The sequence below is a fragment of the Arachis ipaensis genome, chromosome B09, assembly GCF_000816755.2.
Source record: "Arachis ipaensis cultivar K30076 chromosome B09, Araip1.1, whole genome shotgun sequence".
Lineage (NCBI taxonomy): Eukaryota > Viridiplantae > Streptophyta > Magnoliopsida > Fabales > Fabaceae > Arachis > Arachis ipaensis.
The window spans coordinates 103116536-103139607 of NC_029793.2; the positions used below are offsets into that span (position 1 = coordinate 103116536).

Below are 23072 nucleotides of genomic sequence, written 5' to 3' on the forward strand. Positions count from 1 at the left end.
CACAATTAATAAATTAGTAATATATTTTTTAAAATAATAATTCTGTGATATATAATTATAATTAGGATTTGGAGTCTCTTATACTCCCGATTCCCTTGTTTTATAATAATTGTTACATTTTACACGTTGTTATGAATATGATTTACTGGTAGAGTACTCTATTAATTCTTTGTTTTTAATTGCATAATTTTTTATTTGTTTATTTAAAAATTACACTGAGAACTTTTTATTTATTTTCATAATAAATGATACTTTTGAATTTGAATAATTTATTAATTGATTTATACTTATTATATCAAACATATAAGCATTTATTAAAAAAGAAATAATAATATAATGAATATTATAGGAATAAAAAAGTTATTTAAAAGAGATAAAATTATTATATGAGAAATTTTGTACGAGATCACAATTGATTTAAGAGCACAATAATAGTTGCCTCTCATTAGAATAAAATAGAGGAATCTCGCCTTAACAGCAAAATAGTAATGGAAGATGCTAGATGCAAATTCTAGATTATTTTAGCGATATGGCAAGATAAATAACATGTTCTAGAGTGATGTTTGAACACAATATGTTCATATATACACAAGTAAATAAGACAAATATATTCTTAACAAATAGATTTTTAGTTAATTTGACGTTAAAATGATGTATTGTTTGAGTGACCAGAAATAAATAAATTCATGATGACTAATTCGATAATAATAGTATGACATTTAATGTACAAATGAATTTATCAGTTATCATCTTATAACGTGCTAAATAAATAATTTTTTATTATGAATTAATAGTAGAGATGACGTAGGGACTATATTGTCTCACGAAAAAACAAAATCAAAGACTAAGATAGAATTTTTTTGTATGAATCGGATTGTTTTTCATAAAAATAAAAAAGAATTAGGTTGAAATTTCATTCTAATATTAATAAATAGGGCATTTAGTATTTTAAAATAAAAAATTCAAATTTTTGCTTTCTAATTCAATATAGATATGGGTGTTGGGATTGGATTTAGTGGCGGTTTCCAACAATCGCTGGCATAACCGCCGCTAAATCAAAATCTTGCGGCACAACAACAGAAAACTGCCGCTGAATTCTACTGACACGATTTCCCTCATATTTACCGGTGGTTTCTTAACCGCCGCAATTTTTATCGATATGTCTGACTGGCCGAACGTTTAGCGGCGGTTTTAAAACGGCCGTTAAATACTAATGTAGTTTCTGTCAGAGATGCCGGCGGTTACAAACCGCCGCCAAATATAATAGTTTCTACAATCATTGAACTAAAATAGAGGCGGTTTAAAACCGCCGCTATGTTAACAAAAATTTAAAAAAAAAAATGAAAATTTGGGTCTTTCAATAAAACACGCCAAATTGGTTTAAAATATTATTCAATGATTTTTTATAATTCTTCTTATATATTTTATTATTTTAAAGATTGAATATTTTCAACCTTAGAATCTAAACTTGTATCAAAAACAAAATCGAGATATAAGCAAAACAGGAAATATATATATCCATCAAAATACGAACAAAAAGAAATCTCTTTCAAAGAGTTGCTCAATCTAATTCAATAAAATGTTTGCTTCAATGCAACATATCTCCAATCCTAATATTCTAGTATTCACTCTATCATTCCACGAAACGCAGCGATGTCTGGTGGCAGTTCCTCACCCTACCGTTGAAACAGATAAATCAGAGCACTCTCCATCGCCTTCATCTTTTTCTTCTCTGCTACTGCCTCATCCTCCATTGCCTTCCTCTTCAACTTCTCGCCTTGCAGCTCTGCCTGCAGTTCAAGCAGCTTCCTCTGAGTCTCCTCTAGTTGGACTCCGTTGCCAGGCCCATGTGAATTTGGACAGAAGAGTTGACTAGGAGTCGGTCCAAAACCCACACCATGTACTCTACCCGATTTCTCTTTTTCGAAAACCTGAGCAATGGAATCATTTTGAGACAACACCCTATATGACTCATCCTGTTGCTCAATCTCCTCAATTATTTTCTACAGACACAAATTAGTAAATACAACAATTTTGTTGATGGGTCCATCTCATGTCAAGAACACACCAAATGATAACATAGGATGCCAACCACTATAACTAGCTGTAACGGATAAATGAAAATCAATCATTCAAATTCTATCCCAACTATTTCCAAATTACGTCGAAGTTCAAAAAGTCTAAAAACATAACAGGTAAATTAGCAATGAAAATTAAAGTAAGCTGGAATATGAATTGTAAAAGTCTCTTAGTCCATTTTAACATAGAGTATCAAACCATTCATTAAACAGGAACAAAAATAAAATAACATAGAAAAGTAGACTACAACCCTATTTGAGGTCATAACTTTATCGATCAATTATAAGTAGTGGTACTTACACCGATTGCTCTTGCTTCATCATTCATTTAGGGGCCATCCTTTTTTTGTGCACTGTGATCCATAACTCCCCTCTACCGAATATTCTCCCTAGTTGTTCCGACTGTATCAACAAATTTTATGCCATTACCGTTTTCCACACAATCAAGGCAACCTCAAGTCACGGAAATAGTCCAAAGAGTGAACAAAATAAGTAAAGTACCTCTTCTTTGATCCGTCATGCAAAGCTTTTCGAACCTCCAGTGTGGGTATATTGTTGTTTTGATCGATTTTTCGCATTTTTCTTGCACTTCTTCTATTGGTCCAGTAGAGACAAAAGGCGATTATAAGATGATTTAAAAAGATTCAATGCAACAATAATTTACATAAAAGTTGTGTTCCAATGATATACTAGATTACCTTCGTTTCATGTTTGGCGCGATAGTCAAGGAACCATCTCCAATGCTCTCGATCGATTCCTGGCGGACGGTTCTCAATATTTTGTTCAGTCGTGAACGTTGGCTCGAAATAAGCATTATACAACCTCGGCCTTGTCTCCTTCCAGGATTTTCCCATACTTTTCAAAATATTTTTCTTGATAGTTCTTTCACTATCTTCATCAATGTGAAAAATTTGCTATACAGATAACAACAATTTGTCAAAAGTTGTAAAAATAAGGCAGATTTATTTCAAAGGGGACATAAACTTTTACCTTGACACATTCGTTATAAACTTTGTCCTTAGTGGTAATCTTATGCCAACTTTCCTCACAGATAGGAAATTTTCCAAAGTCAGATCCTAGCAGACCAAGCACGCCACTCAACAGTCCAGGCTCGTTTCCAATTGCTTGCTTTGCCTTGTTGAACCTGAGCACGATCTTTCTACCGTTAGGCCATTCCATAGCCTCCCTCACGCTTAGTCTTGCTGGCTTGATTGTGCCATCAGAATCTAAAAGCCAAACATAATATCTTATGTGTATCCGTAGTGGACAGCATGCGAGAATAAGAATAATCACCAAGAGTGTAAATCATGTTGAACACATAAAATTTAATAGCTAAATTACCGATTATCCTGACTTTCCAAAACTCTGTAGTCTTGCGTTCTTTGCGATTTTGAGCTCTAGAATTGACAAAGGAGTCATCAGCTTCTTGATCAACAGAATCTACATCATTGGCATTATCCATAGAGTTTACACGGCTTGGCTCCGAGTTCTGAATGGTAGTTGTGCTCGTTTGTGGAGCAGGCCTTGGTACACTGCGCGGCGAAAGGAACAGGCGTGAAGTTGGAGGGACACTATCACCACTGTTCAGGAGAATTTCAGAGTCATCGCGGTGGGTAGCAGAGGCCGGAGGCGGAGCCGTTTGTAGTCGCTGACATCCTGGTCCTACTTTCGATTTTTTCATGAAACGACCTTTTCTAGCCATCTTAGAAGATAATGGGCGCTTGTTTCAACCAAATAACAAATTAGAACCAAGAAGAGTCAAAGCACATATCATTCTGTTTTGGTAAATTTGTTACATCCAAAATTGAAATATAATTCATTGACTAATCCATATAGAAACCACAAATTTAAATATAGATATGAGATTACATACATGTGAGACTATAAGTTCTGCCCAGGACTCTAAGATACTCCCAACCATTTCAACAAAAAAAGCACCACGTACATTCAAGATTGTAGCAATTGCAAAGGGCAACTCCAAATTAGTTGCTATGTTCCATATACAGCTTTCAGTTTCAAATATCACGTACACTGTTTAAGGCTAAGTGACTAAATAATTTAATATATTTATTTAAGAAAACAAGTGACTAAATAAGTTCCAAGAACATGTTGTACCAAATATACAGGGAATATTTGAAATATATACGATGAAATGCCTATAGGTAGATATGACCGATCCATTAAATCTTAGGGAGACAACACTATTAAAAAAACACCACGCACATATCAAAATACAAACCAAATGGCTATATATATTAATGTCATATTTTAGGTACAGGCTTGAACAACGAAAAGCATATAAATTACTCATCACCTCTCCCAATTTAATTAGCTCTTTCCATTGATTATTTCATGCATGTCCTAGAGTGTTAGCTATAATCATTTCTCAATTTTACTATTTTAATATACGGTGTTAATATAAAATTGTGGAAATCAAGTTATGACTTTTATGGTTACTTATTCAGTTTCTTACAACTCAAATCAATCCTTGTTATATTTTTTTAATTAAATAATTAACTACTAAAATAATAAATTCTCTCATAATAAAATAATTAAATCTATAATAAATAAACTAAACAATCAAGCTTTGACCTATGTTTAAACTACTTTGTTTTTAACTCTCGATAAAATCATGTTCTCGTTGTTCAACAAAAAAGAAAAGATACAAAACCATATAGAAGAAACAGTGATCAAATGAAGCTCATAATTAGCATGATTTCAAGCCTTTTATTAGGGTTTATGTTAGTCATCACTGCCCAAGGGAACTCATCATCAGTTTCAATTGTTTTAGGCAATAAAATACCATATTTAATTTCCTTTAATTAGTTATTTAAAATCCTAGGCAGTTAAAGCTTCCCATTACCTAATAAGTTTCCACAAATTTTTGATGAAACTTCAGGTCAGAATAGTGCCCAAAACAAGCTTGAGGTGATGACTGGAATTACAACTCTTACCCAAAAGAAAAAAAAGGTTACGGTGAAAAGAACAATATAGATTTCATTCATAATATATGAGCTACTACTGTAATAAATTATTTTAAGATCAAAAGTTAGATTGTTAGAAGGAGGGAGGGTTACCGAAGTAGAGAGGATGGGCCAACCTTGATCTCGACTGGAAGCTGTGAGGAGAGGCCTGAGCGACCGGGAGCTTATGGAGACCCAGGTCCGGCGCGAGCTGAGGATCCCTCGTTGGAGCGCGAGTTGTGAGAGCTTCTATTGGGGAGGGGTTCCTTCGTTCAATGTCTTCGAGTTACGGCTGGGGAATAAGGATTGAGAAGCAGAGTAACTTACTAATAGCGGAGCTGGGGTATTTAATATTATTATAATAGAACAATTTTTAATATAATTTGACCAAAAAGATCAAAAATTCATATATTTATATTTATTATAATATTTTAGCTCTTAAAAAATTATTTTCCAAATACAATTCTTATTAGTTGTGCTTATTGGAAAATATTTTCAGAAGATAATTTTAAACTATATCAGTTTTGGAGTTGGTACAATTAGTTCCATTTCCATCAATTATGATAATCTTTAGAGTTAGAAGCACTTTATTAATATCGATTAAAATGAAACTATGCTATTAGGAAGTGGTAGAATGCTGATTAAGCTAAATTTAACAAAACCTACTTTTCTCAAACTCCATATGCCCATGATACGGATTGAACACAAGGTAAGCCGTAGAAACAAAATTATAAACACCAGCGAATGAAATTTATATAAAATAGAGACTCGAGGGCCTTCATTGTGACACGGAACAGTGATAAATCTAATTCATTAATTATTCACCCCCCAAAAATTAACAAAACAACTAAACCGTTCTTGCCTAAATATCACATTCCCTAAGTTCTCAAACATGATAAACTGTCCAACAAGAATAATCTCTAATAACAATCTGAGAAGTTATAGAGTCACGACAAAATCAATGAACAAGGTTCGACTTTCCCAAATCACTTCAATTGAAATTCATCAAATAAACTAAAGCACTGTCCTCAAGGATTCAAGTACCGTGTTACCCACATAGCCAAGTGTCATGCATTCTTCTTTTCAGGAGACATTCCACTGTAAGGATATTCATTCTCTTCTGGCGTTTTATTAAGGTCATAGGACAGCATGAAACCATTTTGACCGGCAGAAACAGCCTCATCGGACCCATCGGAGGAGACAACGTCCTCTTTATCCATCGAATCTGGAACCACCTCTCCTGGTTCTTCGGATGCCTCTTGGATCTTTGGTCGAGATAACCCTGAGAGTCCAGCATCATATCCAAACACAAAGGAACAATTGATATATTAGAGTGTGATATACAATCCTATTATATTACCATTGCATATATAATGTATTTCTTACTGTCCCATAGTCGTTCAAGGCCATGTTCTATGAGCTTGAATTCCTCCCGTGATGCAATATCCAGTTCAACGACCAGAGTATTTTAATAGCGTGTCTGTACAAAATATTTATTATTAATACTATAAATAAGAAGCAGAAGAAAAAGGAAAGTACACAGAAACCAATTATCAATCAAAAAAGATAATAAGGACAACAAGATCTCGCCCATAATTCTTATCACTAGCATCAACAAATAATTCTGATCTTATTCAAAATCCATCGTAAACTCTCTCACAAGTATTAGATTCTTATCTCAAGCTTCAAGCAATGAAAGAAGACCACGAGTTTTTTTTATGAGAAATAAGACCATGCATTGGTCTCAACTTACCCGAATCCCATTTTTATAGGTTCCAACTTGCAAGTGGCTCTTTGTAGTGAATCGTGCACCTAAACTCCATAAAGAAATACAAACATAGATTGGTGGAAAATGGGTGTCTCTAAATTTGTAGTCCAATAATTCTTTCCTCTACCACTATAATTATTTTATCAATTACACTTTTCAAAGGCTGGCCTCTTAAACAACTCAATCTTAAGAAAGCATTCTTAAATGGGATTTTTAACTGAGATTGTATTTATGATCCAAGTATCCATCCACCTGGATTTGTCCGAAGGGCTAGTTTGTTAAGTTCAACTCCATTTTATTTAGTTTTGGTTTCAAATGGTGAGATACATGTTATCACGGTCAAAATATATCATGGACCACCTGAAACTTGTAGGGATATGTTAGTAATCTTTTACAATACTGAGTGAATTAGGAAATCACTTGCCATACTGAATAATTGGGTGCTGTCTTGAGCCAGCTCACATCATGCCAATACAAGCAATTAAATTTGAGTAAATTTAAACCCGCACATAGTTGTATGTGGTAGATATTAGCAGACAACTTAAAGCAACTAAATTTCTTCTAGCAAGGGGAAATAGAGTTTACTCTGATCTAAAAAATAGAATTAAATATCCATCCTCAATGGTAACTCGGCTTGTTTAATTCTAATCAATATGGGATGACAAAAAATGCACGCATAAATGCAAAACTGTTTCACTTGTACCAATTTTACCAAAACAGTGCAAGGTAGGAATTTAGCCACATAGATAGAGAGATGTTGTATAAATTAGAGAAATCGAAAGGTAAAATAGGAAGTATTACCTTTGCCTCATCAAGTATTTTCTATGAGAACCACAATTTCGTACTTGTTATAAAATCAAACCCAAATTTAGCTCGGTACTTTCGGTCCCATTGAAACAATTCCTATAAATTTAACATAACCACAGTGAAATGGGTTTCAACAAAGAATATGACAAGGAAACACATACTAATAAATTGGGAATCAGCAAACAAACCCTCATCAGAGAAGCCGGCGCATGACCAATGGCTCGATAGAGATGACTTTGTCCAGAAAAGGCATCCAGCCATGACTGTATACTTGACTCTTTGAACCACAACTGCCTTACAAAGGATGTTGCGTGGTCCAACGAAGAGAATGGAGATGCCTCTATCATTTTCTCTGCGAACCAACGGCTTCTGGTAATGAGATAGAAGTCTCGGCTCTCCAATTTCCCTGATAGGCAACGGAGATAGAACGAACGTACAGGGACAATTAAAAAAATGTGATTGTAGGAAATCTTATATGAGAGGCAACAGTTAGATAAAATCGATTTATATCAGAACCCAGTCAAATAATAGAGCTTTATATGAGTGGATAAGTTTTAAATAATAAGAAATAACTCAATCTAGATATCTTTTCTGATAATTAAATGACTAGAATACAATCCACTATCTCTCCTAGGTGAATCATGACAGTAGTATATATGCATGAAATCCCGTGAATATGAGATATATTACCATCATGGAGAAATGTATTTTAGGAATCGGCGGCCTCATCACAATTCTTAACCACGTCATGAGTGGATTCCTCTAAAACCTCATCTCTTGTCAACCGCAAGCCTTCGACATCAAATTCAGGCAAGCTAGTCATACAGAACTGGGGGTGAAAGTCGACCTCACATTGTTCATAATCTTCGTCCATGTCAAACAAATCTCTTGGCATCACATGGACTACTACACTCTATCCGTTGTCCACCTTATCCTCCACGTAGAACACAAGACGCGCCTCAGATGCTAGGATGTATGGCTCATCGTCTTCTCGATTACTGGTGTGAATCTAAATATCTTGAACAGAATATGAGAATCTCTTCTGATAAGTAGCCCTCTACAATAGATCCCTCCGGTTGTGCCCTATTACGCACGTACTGCTTGAGACGACATAGGTACCTTCGAGAACATAACACGTAAAATTATAGATGCCGGCTATCTTCAAAAACATTATCAAGAATATCAAGTAGATTTTTACCTCTCAATTGGGTACATCCACCAGTAATGCACTGGGCCACCAAGGCGTGCATCTGCGACCAAATGAACCGTTAGATGAACCATGACTATAAAAAAGGAAGGTGGAAATATCATCTCCATGTGGCATAGAGTGTAGACTACACGATCCTGAAGGATAGGGAGTTGATGAGGATCTATGGATTTGCTGCATAGTAGCCGAAAAAAGGTTGATAACTGAGCCAAGACGGTGGACACTTGGGTGGGCAATACGTGTCTTAACGCAATTGGCAATAGATGTTCCATTAGAATGTGGCAGTCATGACTTTTCAAGCCCGATAACTTGCGCTGTTTTAAATCAACACAACGAGAGATGTTGCTAGAGTACCCGTATGGAAAGACCATATTCTTGATAGTCCTAAGAAAGACATCCTTCTGTGGATTTGACATGGTAAAGACTGCAGAGGGATACTTTCCACCTTCAAGTGGCCATATATCATGCTTGATTCCCATCAACTGGAGATCTTTTCGAGCCCTTAGGTGGTCTTTGGACTTACCACTCTCGTTCAACATGGTGAAGACAATGTTGTCGCATACATTCTTCTCTATGTGCATCACGTCAAGGTTGTGGCATAATTCGTTGTTCTCCCAGTATGAGAGATCAAAGAATATACTCCTCTTTTTCCAGGGAGACTCGTCTTGAACCACGGTCTGCTGTCCGCGCCTTGTTTTACCGCCCACCGCTCCCACCTTGCTGTGTGAGACTGGCACACCCTCCAACTGTCTCAAGATATCCCTGCCAATCAATTTGATAGGTGGGATCTATCCTCTACCTTTGCATCAAATCTACTCCGGTCCTGTCTATATCTGTGATCGTGATTCAAGAAGCGACGATGACCCACAAAACACCATTTTTGACTGAAGGTGAGTCGCCTAGTCTCGGCGTCCAAATTGCACGTGGGGTAAGCTCTCCCGCCGTACGTATTCCAGCCAGATAAATTGCCCAATCCAGGAAAATCACTGATAGTCCACATCAACGCAGCACGCATCTTGAATGTTTTCTTCTCACTGGCATCGTACGTATCAACACCGGCCCACAACTGCTTCAACTCGTGGATCAGGGACTGTAGGTAGACATCTATGTCATTGCCAGGCATTTTAGGGCCAGGGATAATCATAGAGAGAATAAAGTTGGTTTGTTTCATGCAAATCCAGGGGGGTAGTTGTACGGAATAAGAATCACTGGCCATATTGAATACTTTGAACTGAGGTTTCCATAAGGATTGAAGCCATCGCTGGCCAGGGCTAAGCGAACACTGCGCGAATCACCAGAAAAGTCAGTGTATCTCCTATCAAATGCTTTCCAGGCCTCGCCGTCCCCGGGATGCCTCAAATAATCGTCAGTATTGGTTCCTCTCTTGTGCCACAACATGTCCATGGCTGTCTTGTTGGACATGAATAATCGCTGCAACCGTGGAATCAGAGGAAAGTAGCGGAGAATCTTCGCCACCTGAGGTTTCCCATTCTTCTTGACGACGACGTTGATCCTTACTAAAGAATTCTTCCGGGTCTTTTGCTTCCACTTGGATGCTCCACACTGTTTGCATCTAGACAGGTCTTGGTCGGAGCCCTAGTATAGCATGCAGTCATTTGGACATGCATCTATCTTCTTGTACTCAATACCAAGCTTCCGTATGATCCTCTTGGCATCGTGCAAGGTCTTCGGAATCTTTGCATGCTAGAAGGCATCCCCCAGTAGCTCTAGAATCAAACCGAAAGCCTTGTCGTGCACTCCATACATGCACTTGATATGGTACAGCCTCACTAAGAAAGACAGCTTCGAGAATTTTGAGCATCCCGGGTACGATTCCTGCTCGCCATCCTCCAGCAAGTTGTGAAAGGCACGAGCCTCGTGGCTAGGTTTGTCAGAAAAGTACGGCAACCCCTCCGCAATGTCTCTGACATGCCCATTCATCGAGTCTTCATCGTCACTCTGCAGTCCCGACATGTTGAATGCGTCGTGAACCATGTCACGCATTTGATATCCTGAATTTACAGTTGGTTATAGTTTTTCCCTACCGCTGGATCTCTCGTCTATGATCCTCTCACCGTGATGTAACCAAAAGGTATAGTTAGGGGAAAAGGGTTTCATCAAAAGATGATCGTAGGCGTCCTCTCTAGTTTGGAAAAATCGGAACCCACACAAATGGCATGGACAATGTATTATTCCATCGGATGATGCATTGGCAAATGCGAAGTCAAGAAATCTATTCAGACCATCCATATATTCTACATTACCTCGTGGCTTTGTAATGCAGCTCTTATCAATGTCTAAATAGATGAAATAGTACAAACAAATAAATAAATAGTAAAAAATTACATAGAACTTAAAAAAAAAGAAAAAATGGGGTATGTGTCAAGAAAACCAGTAACAGTTTATCATAGTTATGAGATGGGAGAGTACCATACATAATAAACTCGACAATATATTGCAAGCAAAACCATGTAGAAAGGTATTGAGGAGGTTGCTTACTCATTGTCAAAATTCTGTGCTTTCTAAAAAATTACTGGTAGAAAGAATTGCTGATCCCAAGTCCAAACAATGAAAAGCCAAAGAAGGAAAAACCTTAAAAAATGAGGAAAAAAAATAATAGGAGTAAAAGTTAGATTTATGTAATAATTAATAAGAAACTAAACATTCATAAAGAACAGAAACCTCAAATACAAATTTTCTGCCCTTAATTGCGGGTTAATTCAACAAAATAAGAAGAGAATGGCCGAATATAATATCCTCTGTTATGTTTAATTTAAATTCTTTGAAAGATAAATTTGATTAAAAAGATCACTTGAAAAAAATAAAATGTTCATTTTAGGAAAAAATTAATAAAAAATTAATTTAATAAAAAAAATTTTGGAGATAAATCTAAACATTTACTCCCAAGATTCTCTAGCAAAGCATGCTGGCATGTTTATGTTGATGATGAAGATCTTTGCAAGGATGACAAAAGGTTCTTAATAAAGAAAACTAACATGCAGTGGAAACTACATATATTAATACTTATATAATTCATATATAACTCTCTCATGCAGTGGCAAAAGCCTATAAATACGTTGAAGACAACAATCTAGATATCACAAGCAAAGGCTATATTTCCTTTCAATCAACATTATGCTGCCAAATGAACCACAAGTAGAAAATTAAATAAATAAAACGAACATTCAATTGCAAAGCTCGAATATTGTTTCAGATATTGGATAATTAATGCTCTGCAGTATATTATTTCATCTGTTGATAATCCGGGATGCTTTGTACTAAGCTTTAAAAGAAAAAGGTATCTGGGAATGCTACCCCCATATGCAGGACCAAAAAGTACGTCTCTCACCAACTCTGCTAAAAGTTTTATATGCCTTTTCCAATAGTTAATATCTCTCACGAAAATTTTAGGGAAGGTGCCTTGAACAAAAATAGCATTGGGATCATCGTTAAAATAATTTCTAACACTGACATTTTCATGAAAGCATGTTAAGAAGGCATTTATTCAGGAGACTAGCCAGTTATGCTACAGCGCCAAACAAATTCAAAGATTTTGAAGATAAAGATAGTGACAACTGAATGAGTTCCTACTCTCCATAAAAATCTCATGGGATCAAGCAAGCCAAATAGCATTTCATAACTAACTCAGAATGAAAGCAATGCAAAAATAACCAAATCCTGATGGACTATAAGTTCAAACTCTAACATGGTTTTATTTTATTTTATTGTATTACTTTAAAAGCTGCAAGGGAAACACAACTCATATAAAGGATTAGTTTCACCGTTTCTCATAACAATTGAAAACAGCGAAGTCCATAGAAAAATAAAGCTATTACTTTGGTTTCATCATCCCAAGGTGGCAATAATGCTATTACTTCTATCAATCAACATTGCTACTTTAATATAAACACTATATACCTCCATTCACCTCTGTTTCTTATAAATAAAAAATGCATATGTGCAAAGTATAGAATGAATGTTGTTTTTTTAGGGATAAGTATAGACTATTAAGGAACTAAAAGTTTGAAAGTCTTTTAAGTTGAGTAAAATAACACTGTTAAAAGAGAGTGAGATCAAGGAAGATCAAGAAAGTATAGCTTAGTTGTGAGGTTCACAGTATAGATATGTATTCCCTATATACCCTCCATCCTTAAATGTTATGAGAGACTAATCCGTTACCAAATTTAGCAACTGACATATTGATAAATTAGCTCAGCTTAATCATAGTTACAACTTACAACCATGCTGACTGTGGAAGATGATCAATAGGGCGCATATTCTTGATTTCATTTTTCCTTCTTGCATTAAAAATTGTTCAAATAAGATAACAGATTTACTGCAGTATTTAACTGTAGGGGAGGGTTTAGGTCTCTTGCTTATTGCATTAGGAGTTGACAAGTGTTTAAACAAATAGGGCTTATTCTCTCAACCACAATCTTCTGGTGTGATGGTGTTAGCTGCTATACTCCAGTGTGTCCTAGTAAGCTAATTTTGCCTTAGCGTCTTCAATAATCGTATAGGAGATTCCAGATCAAGTGATGTTAATATTAACTCCATATTTTTCCATGTTTAGGTTCTAATTAAACAGGGCAAGCGCTATCAGGGAGACAAGGTTTTTTTAGTTTTCGGGCAATGATAAATGTGTTAGAATCCTGCGAGTTTTCCTGCAGTTAAATATTGCAGTAACCATTAAATGCATGAGTGGTTCATTCTACAGTTTGAACTCATTCTTCTCACTTTAGCATCTCATCCTAGATTGGGGTGAGCTTGGTTTCTGACTTCTAATTATTTAACTTCAAAGGAATTACAATGTTACCTTATTTATGTGCTGAAAAAGGTTAATGAAATTTTGCTGAAATAAAATGTTAACCTCTTCTAGCAAGAATGTTTTTACAAAATACCAAGGTCTAAAGCACACTTAACAGACCAGCAAAACAGCAGTTGAAAAATAAATTACCAACGTTCAATGGTCACTTGGAAGAGTCAATTTTACAAAGTCCTAGTTCTTGTAAAAAATGGCTTCATTAGATATGTATTCTCAATATACCATTCATCCTTTATCCTTAAAGCATTATGTGAATTTTAGCCTTTTTAACCCCCACCCTTCCAATTTAACGTCCCTACCAGGTAATGCATTCTTTTATAAACTGGTGCTGATATCATGCATTATTAGATATGCATTCTTGTGTAGCACAGAATGATCAATTCTACTACTCACAAAGCCCAACGAGGAATAGTACAACAATAATAAATCAAGATCATCATATTCATATATAATAAGAAAGTTGAAAGAAAAAAACCTTGTTTGGAATGTGCTCTAGAAGCTTCTATGCTGTAATTTATTTTGCAATTATTATCAACAGCGTAAACAACACCAATTGACAATTTCCGTGCACAATACTTAGCAATCGACACCAAACAAAGTCACTTCCTGCAATAGAACCGAGTTTGTTGATGAGGTTCTAATCAGCAATGTCACTTTAAATATTGAATTACAATCTGCTAATTAATCTAACTCAATTATCTATCTAGCCAATCAACACTCATGTGTTCAGTTGGTTAAAATTATGACAAGAGCAGAATAATGAGTAGCCAGCTGAGCTTGCTCACATGGGACCAAGTCAGATGAATCAAATCCCTAACCCAATCAAAACAGCACTTAACCCCAATTAATAGAAGATTCGGACAAATTCCTGTTCAAAATTCCGAACCAAGAGTGAAAGCACGAAGGAAAACTTAGGGTGTTAGAACTAACCAGGGACAGGGAGAGGCCGCGATAGCTCAGGATGGCGAACAGTGGAGGGTGGCTCAACAGTTTTGTGCACGGCGGGCAGAGGACCCAGTATCGGCAGCACCTCCGCAGTGGAGCAGCGACGGCAGCAGAGTTCGCACGCTTCCAAGGACTCTTCGCGGGGTTCTGCTTAATTTGGGGAAGAATGAATTAGAATTTATAGGAGAAATTTAAAAGGGGTAGAGGAGAAATTGAGTTAACAAATCCTTACCTGGTGGCATTTTGTGATGCAATCGCCGCTGATTTGTGGCACGCGTAGGAGTCCTGCCTTCACAACCTTGTTTTGGAATAGCAGCAATGGGTGTGCTTTGCGGGCTACCAATCACTCTTCGCGGGTTTTCTGCAAATTTGGGGGGAATCAACTCAGGGTTATAGAAAAAAAGGGGGCAAAATAAAAATTGATTTAAGATTGGATCCTCACCTGGCGGCGTTTTGTGATAGAGTCGCCGCTGATGATAAGGCACGCGAAGGAGTTCTGCTTACCTAGCATGTTTTGCGGCGGCGAGGTGTGTGGTCTCCAGATCTTTGCCGCTATTTACCGTGCCTGGCGTAGTGATTTGTATTTTTTTATTTTATAAAAACTCAACACAACAAGATGGATGAGATGTAACTCAAAATTTTCATGAGAATATATAAAATATAGAGAGTACACATAGAGAAAAAAAGAGAATGTTTAAACGTAGGGGGTAGGGATAAACAGGAGTAGAGTTAGGGAACCTTTTTTACTAAAAGATCTGCGGGTTTAGAATTGATGAACCCCAATTTTAGAGTTTATTTTGTATAGAATTTGGAGGGTTTTATCAATATTCTATCACACTTATCCATATAAAATGCATAGTTTTGTGTTTCCTTTCCACTTTCACTTAATGGTTGAAAACATGCTTTTTAGGCCCTAAATATGCTATATTTTTATCTCTCTCTATTACCATTCGATGCCGTGATCTATTTTTTAAGTGATTTCAGAGTTTATAGGGGCAAGAATGGTCTAGAAGAGAGGAAGGAAGCATGCATAAGTGGAAGGAGCATAAAAATGGAGCTTTGGAGTATTAGCATCGACGTGCACGCGTCGGAGCTTGGATCTGGGATTGGCGCGCAAACGTCGATGCCTCCGCATGGCTGGGCAGAAATCTCATCGACGCATATGCACACCTGACGCGTACACATGGATTTCAAAAACCCAGACGACGCGTACGCATGAGCCACGCGTATGCGTGAACCACGCGTACGCGTGACTTCAATAGTGAAATCGTGGCTGGCGATTTCTGAAGAGCTCCAAGCCCAGTTTGAGCTGAATTTTGGAGGGAAAAGACCCAAGGGACCAAGGATTGAAGGGGGGATTCAAACATTACACACTTTCTGAGCTAGTTTTTGGAGTTTATGTTTCTAGAGAGAGAAACTCTCACTTCTCTCTAGGTTTTGGCTTTCTCAATTTCAATTTCACTTGGATCCTTAGTTAGATCTGAATTTGATTCAATTTTACTTTGCTCTAATTTGTAGATCTCATTCTTCTACTCTCAATTTAGTGTTCTTGTTACTCTAGTATTGTAGATCTAGGATTTGGATCTTGTTTACTTGATTTCTATTAATGCATTGAGGAATTTCATGTTCATTATTGTTAGTTGCTTGATTGTTGTTAATTGTTTGTAGTAGATAGCTTTAATTCAAATTCTCTTCTCAAATTCATGATGTCTTCCATTATTGCTCACCAAGTGCTTGAGAAAATGTCAACTATAGCTATGGAGTAGATCTTTACTCTTGGCTTGGGGGTTGGGTAATTGGAGACACTTGAATTATCAAAGCCTTTCATTGATTGATAATTGGAAATTACTAATTGATTTAAATGACACTAACTCTAGTCTTTCCTTAGGATTTGACTAGGACTTGTGGACTCAAATTGATTATCTCCACTTGAATTTCCTTCATAGTTAGAGGTTAACTAAGTGGAGCAATAACCAATTCTTATCACAATTGTTTGAGGCAACGAGGATAGGAATTTCAATTCTCACCCCTAGCCAAGGATTTTACATTGATTGATTCACTTGCTAGCTTAGGTTCTTGTCTTCCTTAGTTCAATTGTTAATTACTCATTGTTCTAATTCATACTCATTTACTTTTCTTGTACTCAACTTCAAACTACCAAGAGAACTCCTAACCAATGATGTGCATCTTAGGGAAACTCCTAGGGAGAACGACTCGGGACTAATACTCTCGGTTATTGATTTTGAATTGTGGACACACATTTTCTATGTTTGATGCGTCATAGCTTGTTGGTTTAGACTATACTCACGACGGAATTTATTGGTAAAATTCTAGACCATATAAAATATCGCACATCAAAATGGCGCCGTTGCCGGGGAGTTGCATATGTGTGCCATGTTGTTGGTTAGTGTAAATATGTTGATATGTGAATACTTGTATTTTCATTGATTGTTTGCTAGTTCAATTGTTAGTTAGGATTAATCTTTGTTTAGTACATTTTGTTGTCATGAGCTCTATGATTCTTTCATTGAATGACGTGTTCACTATAGGATCTGAGGTTAGCTACTTTTGTTCCCGAAATTGAGAGGACCTTACTCCATCTTTGGCAAGCTCGGAGACAGTTAGCCTTTGGAGGTGATGAAAGGGTTCTACCAATTCACCAACCTTATCCAAGGTTGCATCTGAAGCATCATTCGAGGAAGAAACTATCTACTCTTCCATTGATACTACTAATACTTCTTCCATTGATCTAGGTACCGAGACTATGGCCGCTCCAAGAAGAGTCACTCTTAAGGAGGCCGGTTGGTGCACAAAATTGTGATCATCAATGGCGCCAATAGCTTGGTACGCACAATTGTAATCTCAACTCTTTGTCACAACTCCGCACAACTAACTAGCAAGTGCACTGGGTCATCCAAGTAATAAACCTTACGTGAGTAAGGGTCGATCCCATGGAAATTCTCGGCTTGAAGCAAGCTGTGGTCATCTTGTAAATCTCAGTCAGGCAGATTCAAATGGTTATGGAGTTTAAGATAATTAAAAGATAAATAAAACATAAAATAAGATAGAGATACTTATGTAATTCATTGGTGAGAATTTCAGATAAGCGTATAAAGATGCTTTGTTCCTCCTAAACTTCTGCTTTCCTATTGCCTTCTTCCAATCATTCATACTCCTTTCCATGGCAAGCTTATGTTGGGTTTCACCGTTGTCAATGGCTACCTCCCGTCCTCTCAGTGAAAATGGTCCAAATGCGCTGTCACCGCACGGCTAATCATTTGTCGGTTCTCGATCATGTTGGAATAGGATCCATTGATCCTTTTGCGTCTATCACTATGCCCAACACTCATGAGTTTGAAGCTCGTCACAGTCATCCCTTCACAGATCCTACTCGGAATACCACAGACAATGTTTAGACTTTTCGGATCTCAGGAATGCTGCCAATTGATTCTCGCCTATACCACGAAGACTCTAATCTCATAGAATGGAAGGCTCGGTTGTCAAGCGAGGCAACCATGCATCCTGAACCAGGAGGCTAAGAGATACATACTCAATCGAAGGTAGAACGGAAGTGGTTGTCAGGCACGCGTTCATAGGTGAGAATAATGATGAGTATCACGGATCATCACATTCATCAAGTTGAAGTGCGAATGAATATCTTGGAATAAGAATAATCTTGAATTTAATAGAAAAACAATAGTACTTTGCATTAATTCATGAAGAACAGTAGAGCTCCCCACCTTAATCTATGGTGTGTAGAAACTCCACCGTTGAAAATACAAAAGTGATAATGGAAGTCCAGGCATGGCCGAATGGCCAGCCTCCCCAAAAAGGGTTCAGTCATCAAAACATGATTAAAAGATGATTCAAGGATGAAAATACAATAGCAAAAGGTCCTATTTATAGAAAACTAGTAGCCTAGGGTTACAGAATCAAGTAATTAATGCAGAAATCTTCTTCTGGGCCCACTTGGTGTGTGTTTGGGCTGAGCATTGAAGCTTTCACATGTAGAGACTTTTCTTGGAGTTAAACGCCAGCTTTTGTGCCAGTTTGGGCGTTTAACTCCAGTTTTTATGCCAGTTCTAGCGTTTTGACGCCAGAATTTTTATGCTGACTTAGAACGCCGGTATGGGCCATCAAATCTCGAGCAAAGTATAGACTATTATATATTGCTGGAAAGCCCAGCATGTCTACTTTCCAACGCAATTGAGAGCGCGCCAATTGGGATTCTGTAGCCCCAGAAAAGCTACTTCGAGTGCAGGGAGGTCAGAATCCAACAGCATCTGCAGTCCTTTTTCAACCTCTGAATCAGATTTTTGCTCAGGTCCCTCAATTTCAGCCAGAAAATACCTGAAATCATAGAAAAATACACAAACTCATAGTAAAGTCCAGAAATATGATTTTTATTTAAAAACTAATAAAAATGTAATAAAAACTAACTAAAATATACTAAAAACATACTAAAAACAATGCCAAAAAGCGTATAAATTATCCACTCATCACAACACCAAACTTAAATTGTTGCTTGTCTCCAAGAAACTAAAAACAAAGTAGGATAAAAAGAATAGAATATCCAATAAATTCCAAAAACATTTATGAAGATCAGTTTTAATTAGATGAGCGGGGCTTTTAGCTTTTTGCTTCTGAACAGTTTTGGCATCTCACTTTATCCTTTGAAGTTCAGAATGATTGGCATCTATAGGAACTCAAAATTCAGATAGTGTTATAGATTCTCCTAGTTCAGTATGTTGATTCTTGAACACAGCTACTTTATGAGTCTTGGCCGTGACCCTAAGCATTTTGTTTTCCAGTATTACCACCGGATACATAAATGCCACAGACATATAACTGGTGAACCTTTTCAGATTGTGACTTAGCTTTGCTAGAGTCCCCAATTAGAGGTATCCATATTAAGCACACTCTTTTTGCTTTGGACCACGACTTTAACCACTCAGTCTCAAGCTTCTCACTTGACACCTTCACGCCACAAGCACATGGTTAGAGACAGCTTGGTTTAGCCGCTTAGGCCATGATTTTATTCCTGTGGGCCCTCCTATCCACTGATGCTCAAAGCCTTGGATCCTTTTTATTTTACCCTTGCCTTTTGGTTTAAAGGGCTATTAGCTTTTTCTGCTTGCTTTTTCTTTTTTTTTTCTTTTTTTTTTCACATTTTTTTGCAAGCTTTGTGTTCACTGCTTTTTCTTGCTTCAAGAATCAATTTTATGATTTTTCAGATCATCAATAACATTTCTCCTTTTTCATTATTCTTTCAAGAGCCAACAATTTTAACATTCATAAACAACAATATCAAAAATATGCACTGTTCAAGTATTTATTCAGAAAATAAAAAAGTATTGCCACCACATCAAAATAATTAAACTATTTTAAAATTCGAAATTCATGTACTTCTTTTTCTTTTTCAATTAAAAATATTTTTCATTTAAGGAAGGTGATGGATTCATAGGACATTCATAGCTTCAAGGCATATACACTAAGACACTAATGATCATGTAGTAAAGACACAAGCATAGATAGAACATAAAGTATAGGAAACGAAAAACAGAAAAATAAAGAACAAGGAAATTAAAGAACGGGTCCACCTTAGTGATGGCGGCTTGTTCTTCCTCTTGAAGACCTTATGGAATGCTTGAGCTCCTCAATGTCTCTTCCTTGCCTTTGTTGCTCCTCCCTCATGACTCTTTGGTCTTCTCCAATTTCATGGAGGAGGATAGAATGCTCTTGGTGCTCCACCCTTAGTTGTCCCATATTGGAACTTAATTCTCCTAGGGAGGTGTTGATTTGCTCCTAATAGTTTTGTGGAGGAAAATGCATCCCTTGAGGCATCTCAGGGATTTCATGATGAGGAATTCCCTCATGCTCTTGTCCATGAGTGGGATCTCTTGTTTGCTCCATCCTTTTCTTAGTGATGGGCTTGTCCTCATCAATGAGGATGTCTTCCTCTATGTCAATTCCAGCTGAATTGCAGAGGTGACAAATGAGATGAGGGAAGGCTAACCTTGCCAAAGTAGAGGACTTGTCCGCCACCTTGTAGAGTTCTAGGGATATAACCTCATGAACTTCTACTTCCTCTCCAATCATGATAGCCCGGTCTATAGTAACTTCAGACCGGTTGCTAGTGGGAATGATTGAGCGTTGGATGAACTCTAACCATCCCCTAGCCACGAGCTTGAGGTCATGACTTCTTAGTTGAACCGGCTTTCCTCTTGAATCTCTCTTCCATTGAGCGCCCTCTTCACAAATGTCTATGAGGACTTGGTCCAACCTTTGATCAAAGTTGACCCTTCTAGTGTAGGGGCGTGCATCTCCTTGCATCATGGGCAAGTTGAATGCCAACTTTACATTTTTTGGACTGAAATCTAAGCATTTCTCCCGGACCATTGTAAGCCAATTCCTTGGATCTGGATTCACACTTTGATCATGGTTCTTGGTGATCCATGTATTGGCATAGAACTCTTGAACCATTAAGATCCCGATTTGTTGAATGGGGTTGGTGAGAACTTCCCAACCTCTTCTTCGAATCTCATGTCGGATCTCCAAATATTCACCCTTTTTGAGCTTGAAAGGGACCTCGGGGATCACCTTCTTCTTGGCCACAACTTCATAGAAGTGGTCTTGATGCACCCTTGAGATGATTCTCTCCATCTCCCATGACTCGGAGGTGGAAGCTTTTGCCTTCGCTTTCCTCTTTCTAGAGGTTTCTCCGGCCTTAGGTGCCATAAATGGTTATGGAAAGACAAAAAGCAACACTTTTACCATACCAAACTTAGAAGGTTTGCTCGTCCTCGAGCAAAAGAAGAAAGAAGAGAGTAGAAGAAGAAGAAATAGAGGAGATGGAGGGGGTTTAGTGGTTCGGCCAAGGGGGGTAAGTAGGGTGTATGGTGTGTGAAAATGAAGGAGTGAAGATGGGTTTATATAGGAGTGGAGAGAAGGGTAGGGTTCAGCCATGTATGGGTGGGTTTGGGAGGCAAAGTGGTTTGAATTTGAAAGGTGAGGTTAGGTGGGGTTTTATGATGGATGGATGTGGATTGGTGAAGGGTATTTGGAGAAGGGTGTTATGGGAAGGTCTGAAGAAGAGAGAGAGAGAGAGAGAGAGATGAGGTAGGTGGGGATCCTGTGGGGTCCACAGATCCTAAGGTGTCAAGGATTTCTCATCCCACCATGTTGGCGTGTAAACGCCCCTTCCTGTGCCAATCCTGGCGTTAAACGCCAGGTTGCTGCCCATTTCTGGCGTTTAACGCCAGCTTTTCTCCCTTTTCTGGCGTTTAACGCCAGCTCGGTGCCCTTTTCTGGCGTTAAACGCCAGTCTTGTGCCCATTTCTAGTGTTAAATGCCCAGAATGGTGCCAGACTGGGCGTTTAACGCCCATTCTGCTACCCTTACTGGCGTTTAAACGCCATTAAGCTTCTCCTCCAGGGTGTGCTGTTTTTTATACTGTTTTTCATTCTGTTTTTGCTTTTTCAGTTATTTTTGTGACTTCACATGATCATCAACCTACAGAAAACATAAATAAATATAATAAAATTGGGTTGCCTCCCAACAAGTGCTTCTTTAATGTCAATAGCTTGACAGTGGGTTCTCATGGAGCCTCACAGATACTTAGAGCATGATGATGGCCTCCCAATACCAAACTTAGAGTTTGGTTGTGGCCTCTCAACACCAAACTTAGAGTTTGGTTGTAGCCTCCCAACACCAAACTTAGAGTTTGAATGTGGGGGTTTTGTTTGACTCTGTATTGAGAGAAGCTTTTCATGCTTCCTATCCATGGTTACAGAAGGAGAACCTTGAGTCTTAAACACAAGGGAGTCCTCATTCACTTGAAGGACCAATTCTCCTCTTGTCAACATCGATCACAGCTTTTGCTGTGGCTAGGAAGGGTTTGCCAAGGATGATGGATTCATCCATATACTTTCCAGTGTCTAGGATTATAAAATCAGCAGGGATGTAGTGGTCTGCAACCTTTACCAAGACATCCTCTACAAGTCCATAAGCCTATTTTCTTGAATTATCTGCCATCTCTAGTGAGATTCTTGCAGCTTGTACCTCAAAGATCCCTAGCTTCTCCATTACAGAGAGAGGTATGAGGTTTATACTTGACCCCAGGTCACACAGAGCCTTCTCAAAGGTCATGGTGCATATGGTACAAGGTATTGAGAACTTTCCAGGATCCTATCTCTTCTGAGGTAATCTTTGCCTAGTCAAGTCATTCAGTTCTTTGGTGAGCAAGGGGGGTTCATCCTCCCAAGTCTCATTACCAAATAACTTGGCATTTAGCTTCATGATTGCTCCAAGGTACTTAGCAACTTGCTCTTCAGTAACATCTTCATCCTCTTCAGAGGAAGAATACTCATCAGAGCTCATGAATGGAAGAAGTAAATTCAATGGAACCTCTATGGTCTCTGTATGAGCCTCAGATTCTCATGGTTCCTCATTAGGGAACTCCTTGGAGGCCAGTGGACGT

At 37.7% G+C, this 23072-nt stretch overlaps 2 protein-coding genes across 9 annotated transcripts; both read right to left on the reverse strand.

The window, feature by feature from the left end:
- Positions 1494-5388, reverse strand: LOC107618724. Of its 8 annotated transcripts, none has more exons than XM_021110380.1 (8): positions 5156-5388; positions 4942-5027; positions 3420-3798; positions 3069-3304; positions 2777-2992; positions 2580-2672; positions 2380-2480; positions 1494-1931 (listed from the first exon to the last, which is right to left on the reverse strand). In XM_021110380.1, exons 3-6 carry the CDS (start codon positions 3778-3780, stop codon positions 2595-2597), a joined length of 891 nt encoding a protein of 296 aa, XP_020966039.1. In that variant the 5' UTR covers positions 3781-3798; positions 4942-5027; positions 5156-5388; the 3' UTR covers positions 1494-1931; positions 2380-2480; positions 2580-2594. The 8 variants fall into 8 exon arrangements, with proteins under 8 accessions (XP_020966039.1, XP_020966035.1, XP_020966040.1 ...); XM_021110376.1 differs by having other exon boundaries at positions 3952-5027; XM_021110381.1 differs by lacking the exon at positions 4942-5027 and having other exon boundaries at positions 5179-5388.
- On the reverse strand, positions 6109-15154 carry LOC107617078. The gene is made up of 6 exons (XM_021111953.1): positions 15036-15154; positions 14826-14954; positions 14579-14740; positions 7805-8022; positions 7655-7712; positions 6109-6323 (listed from the first exon to the last, which is right to left on the reverse strand). The coding sequence occupies exons 2-6, from the start codon at positions 14833-14835 to the stop codon at positions 6109-6111; spliced, it is 663 nt and encodes a 220-aa protein (XP_020967612.1). The 5' UTR covers positions 14836-14954; positions 15036-15154.

Bases quoted from the DNA above. Each gene is read 5' to 3' on its own strand.
- LOC107618724 (XM_021110376.1), bottom strand. From the start codon at position 3,999: ATGGTTGGGAGTATCTTAGAGTCCTGGGCAGAACTTATAGTCTCACAT. The intron at 3,799-3,951 runs GTATGTAATCTC...GGTTGAAACAAG, and splicing joins CAGAACTTATAGTCTCACAT to CGCCCATTATCTTCTAAGAT. The intron at 2,673-2,776 runs GTAATCTAGTAT...CTGGACCAATAG, and splicing joins GCGCCAAACATGAAACGAAG to AAGAAGTGCAAGAAAAATGC.
- LOC107617078 (XM_021111953.1), bottom strand. The intron at 8,023-14,578 runs GTTAGTTCTAAC...GTTGCCTATCAG, and splicing joins GCGGCCTCTCCCTGTCCCTG to GGAAATTGGAGAGCCGAGAC. The intron at 6,324-7,654 runs GTACGAAATTGT...CTGGACTCTCAG, and splicing joins TGGGTTTGATTTTATAACAA to GGTTATCTCGACCAAAGATC.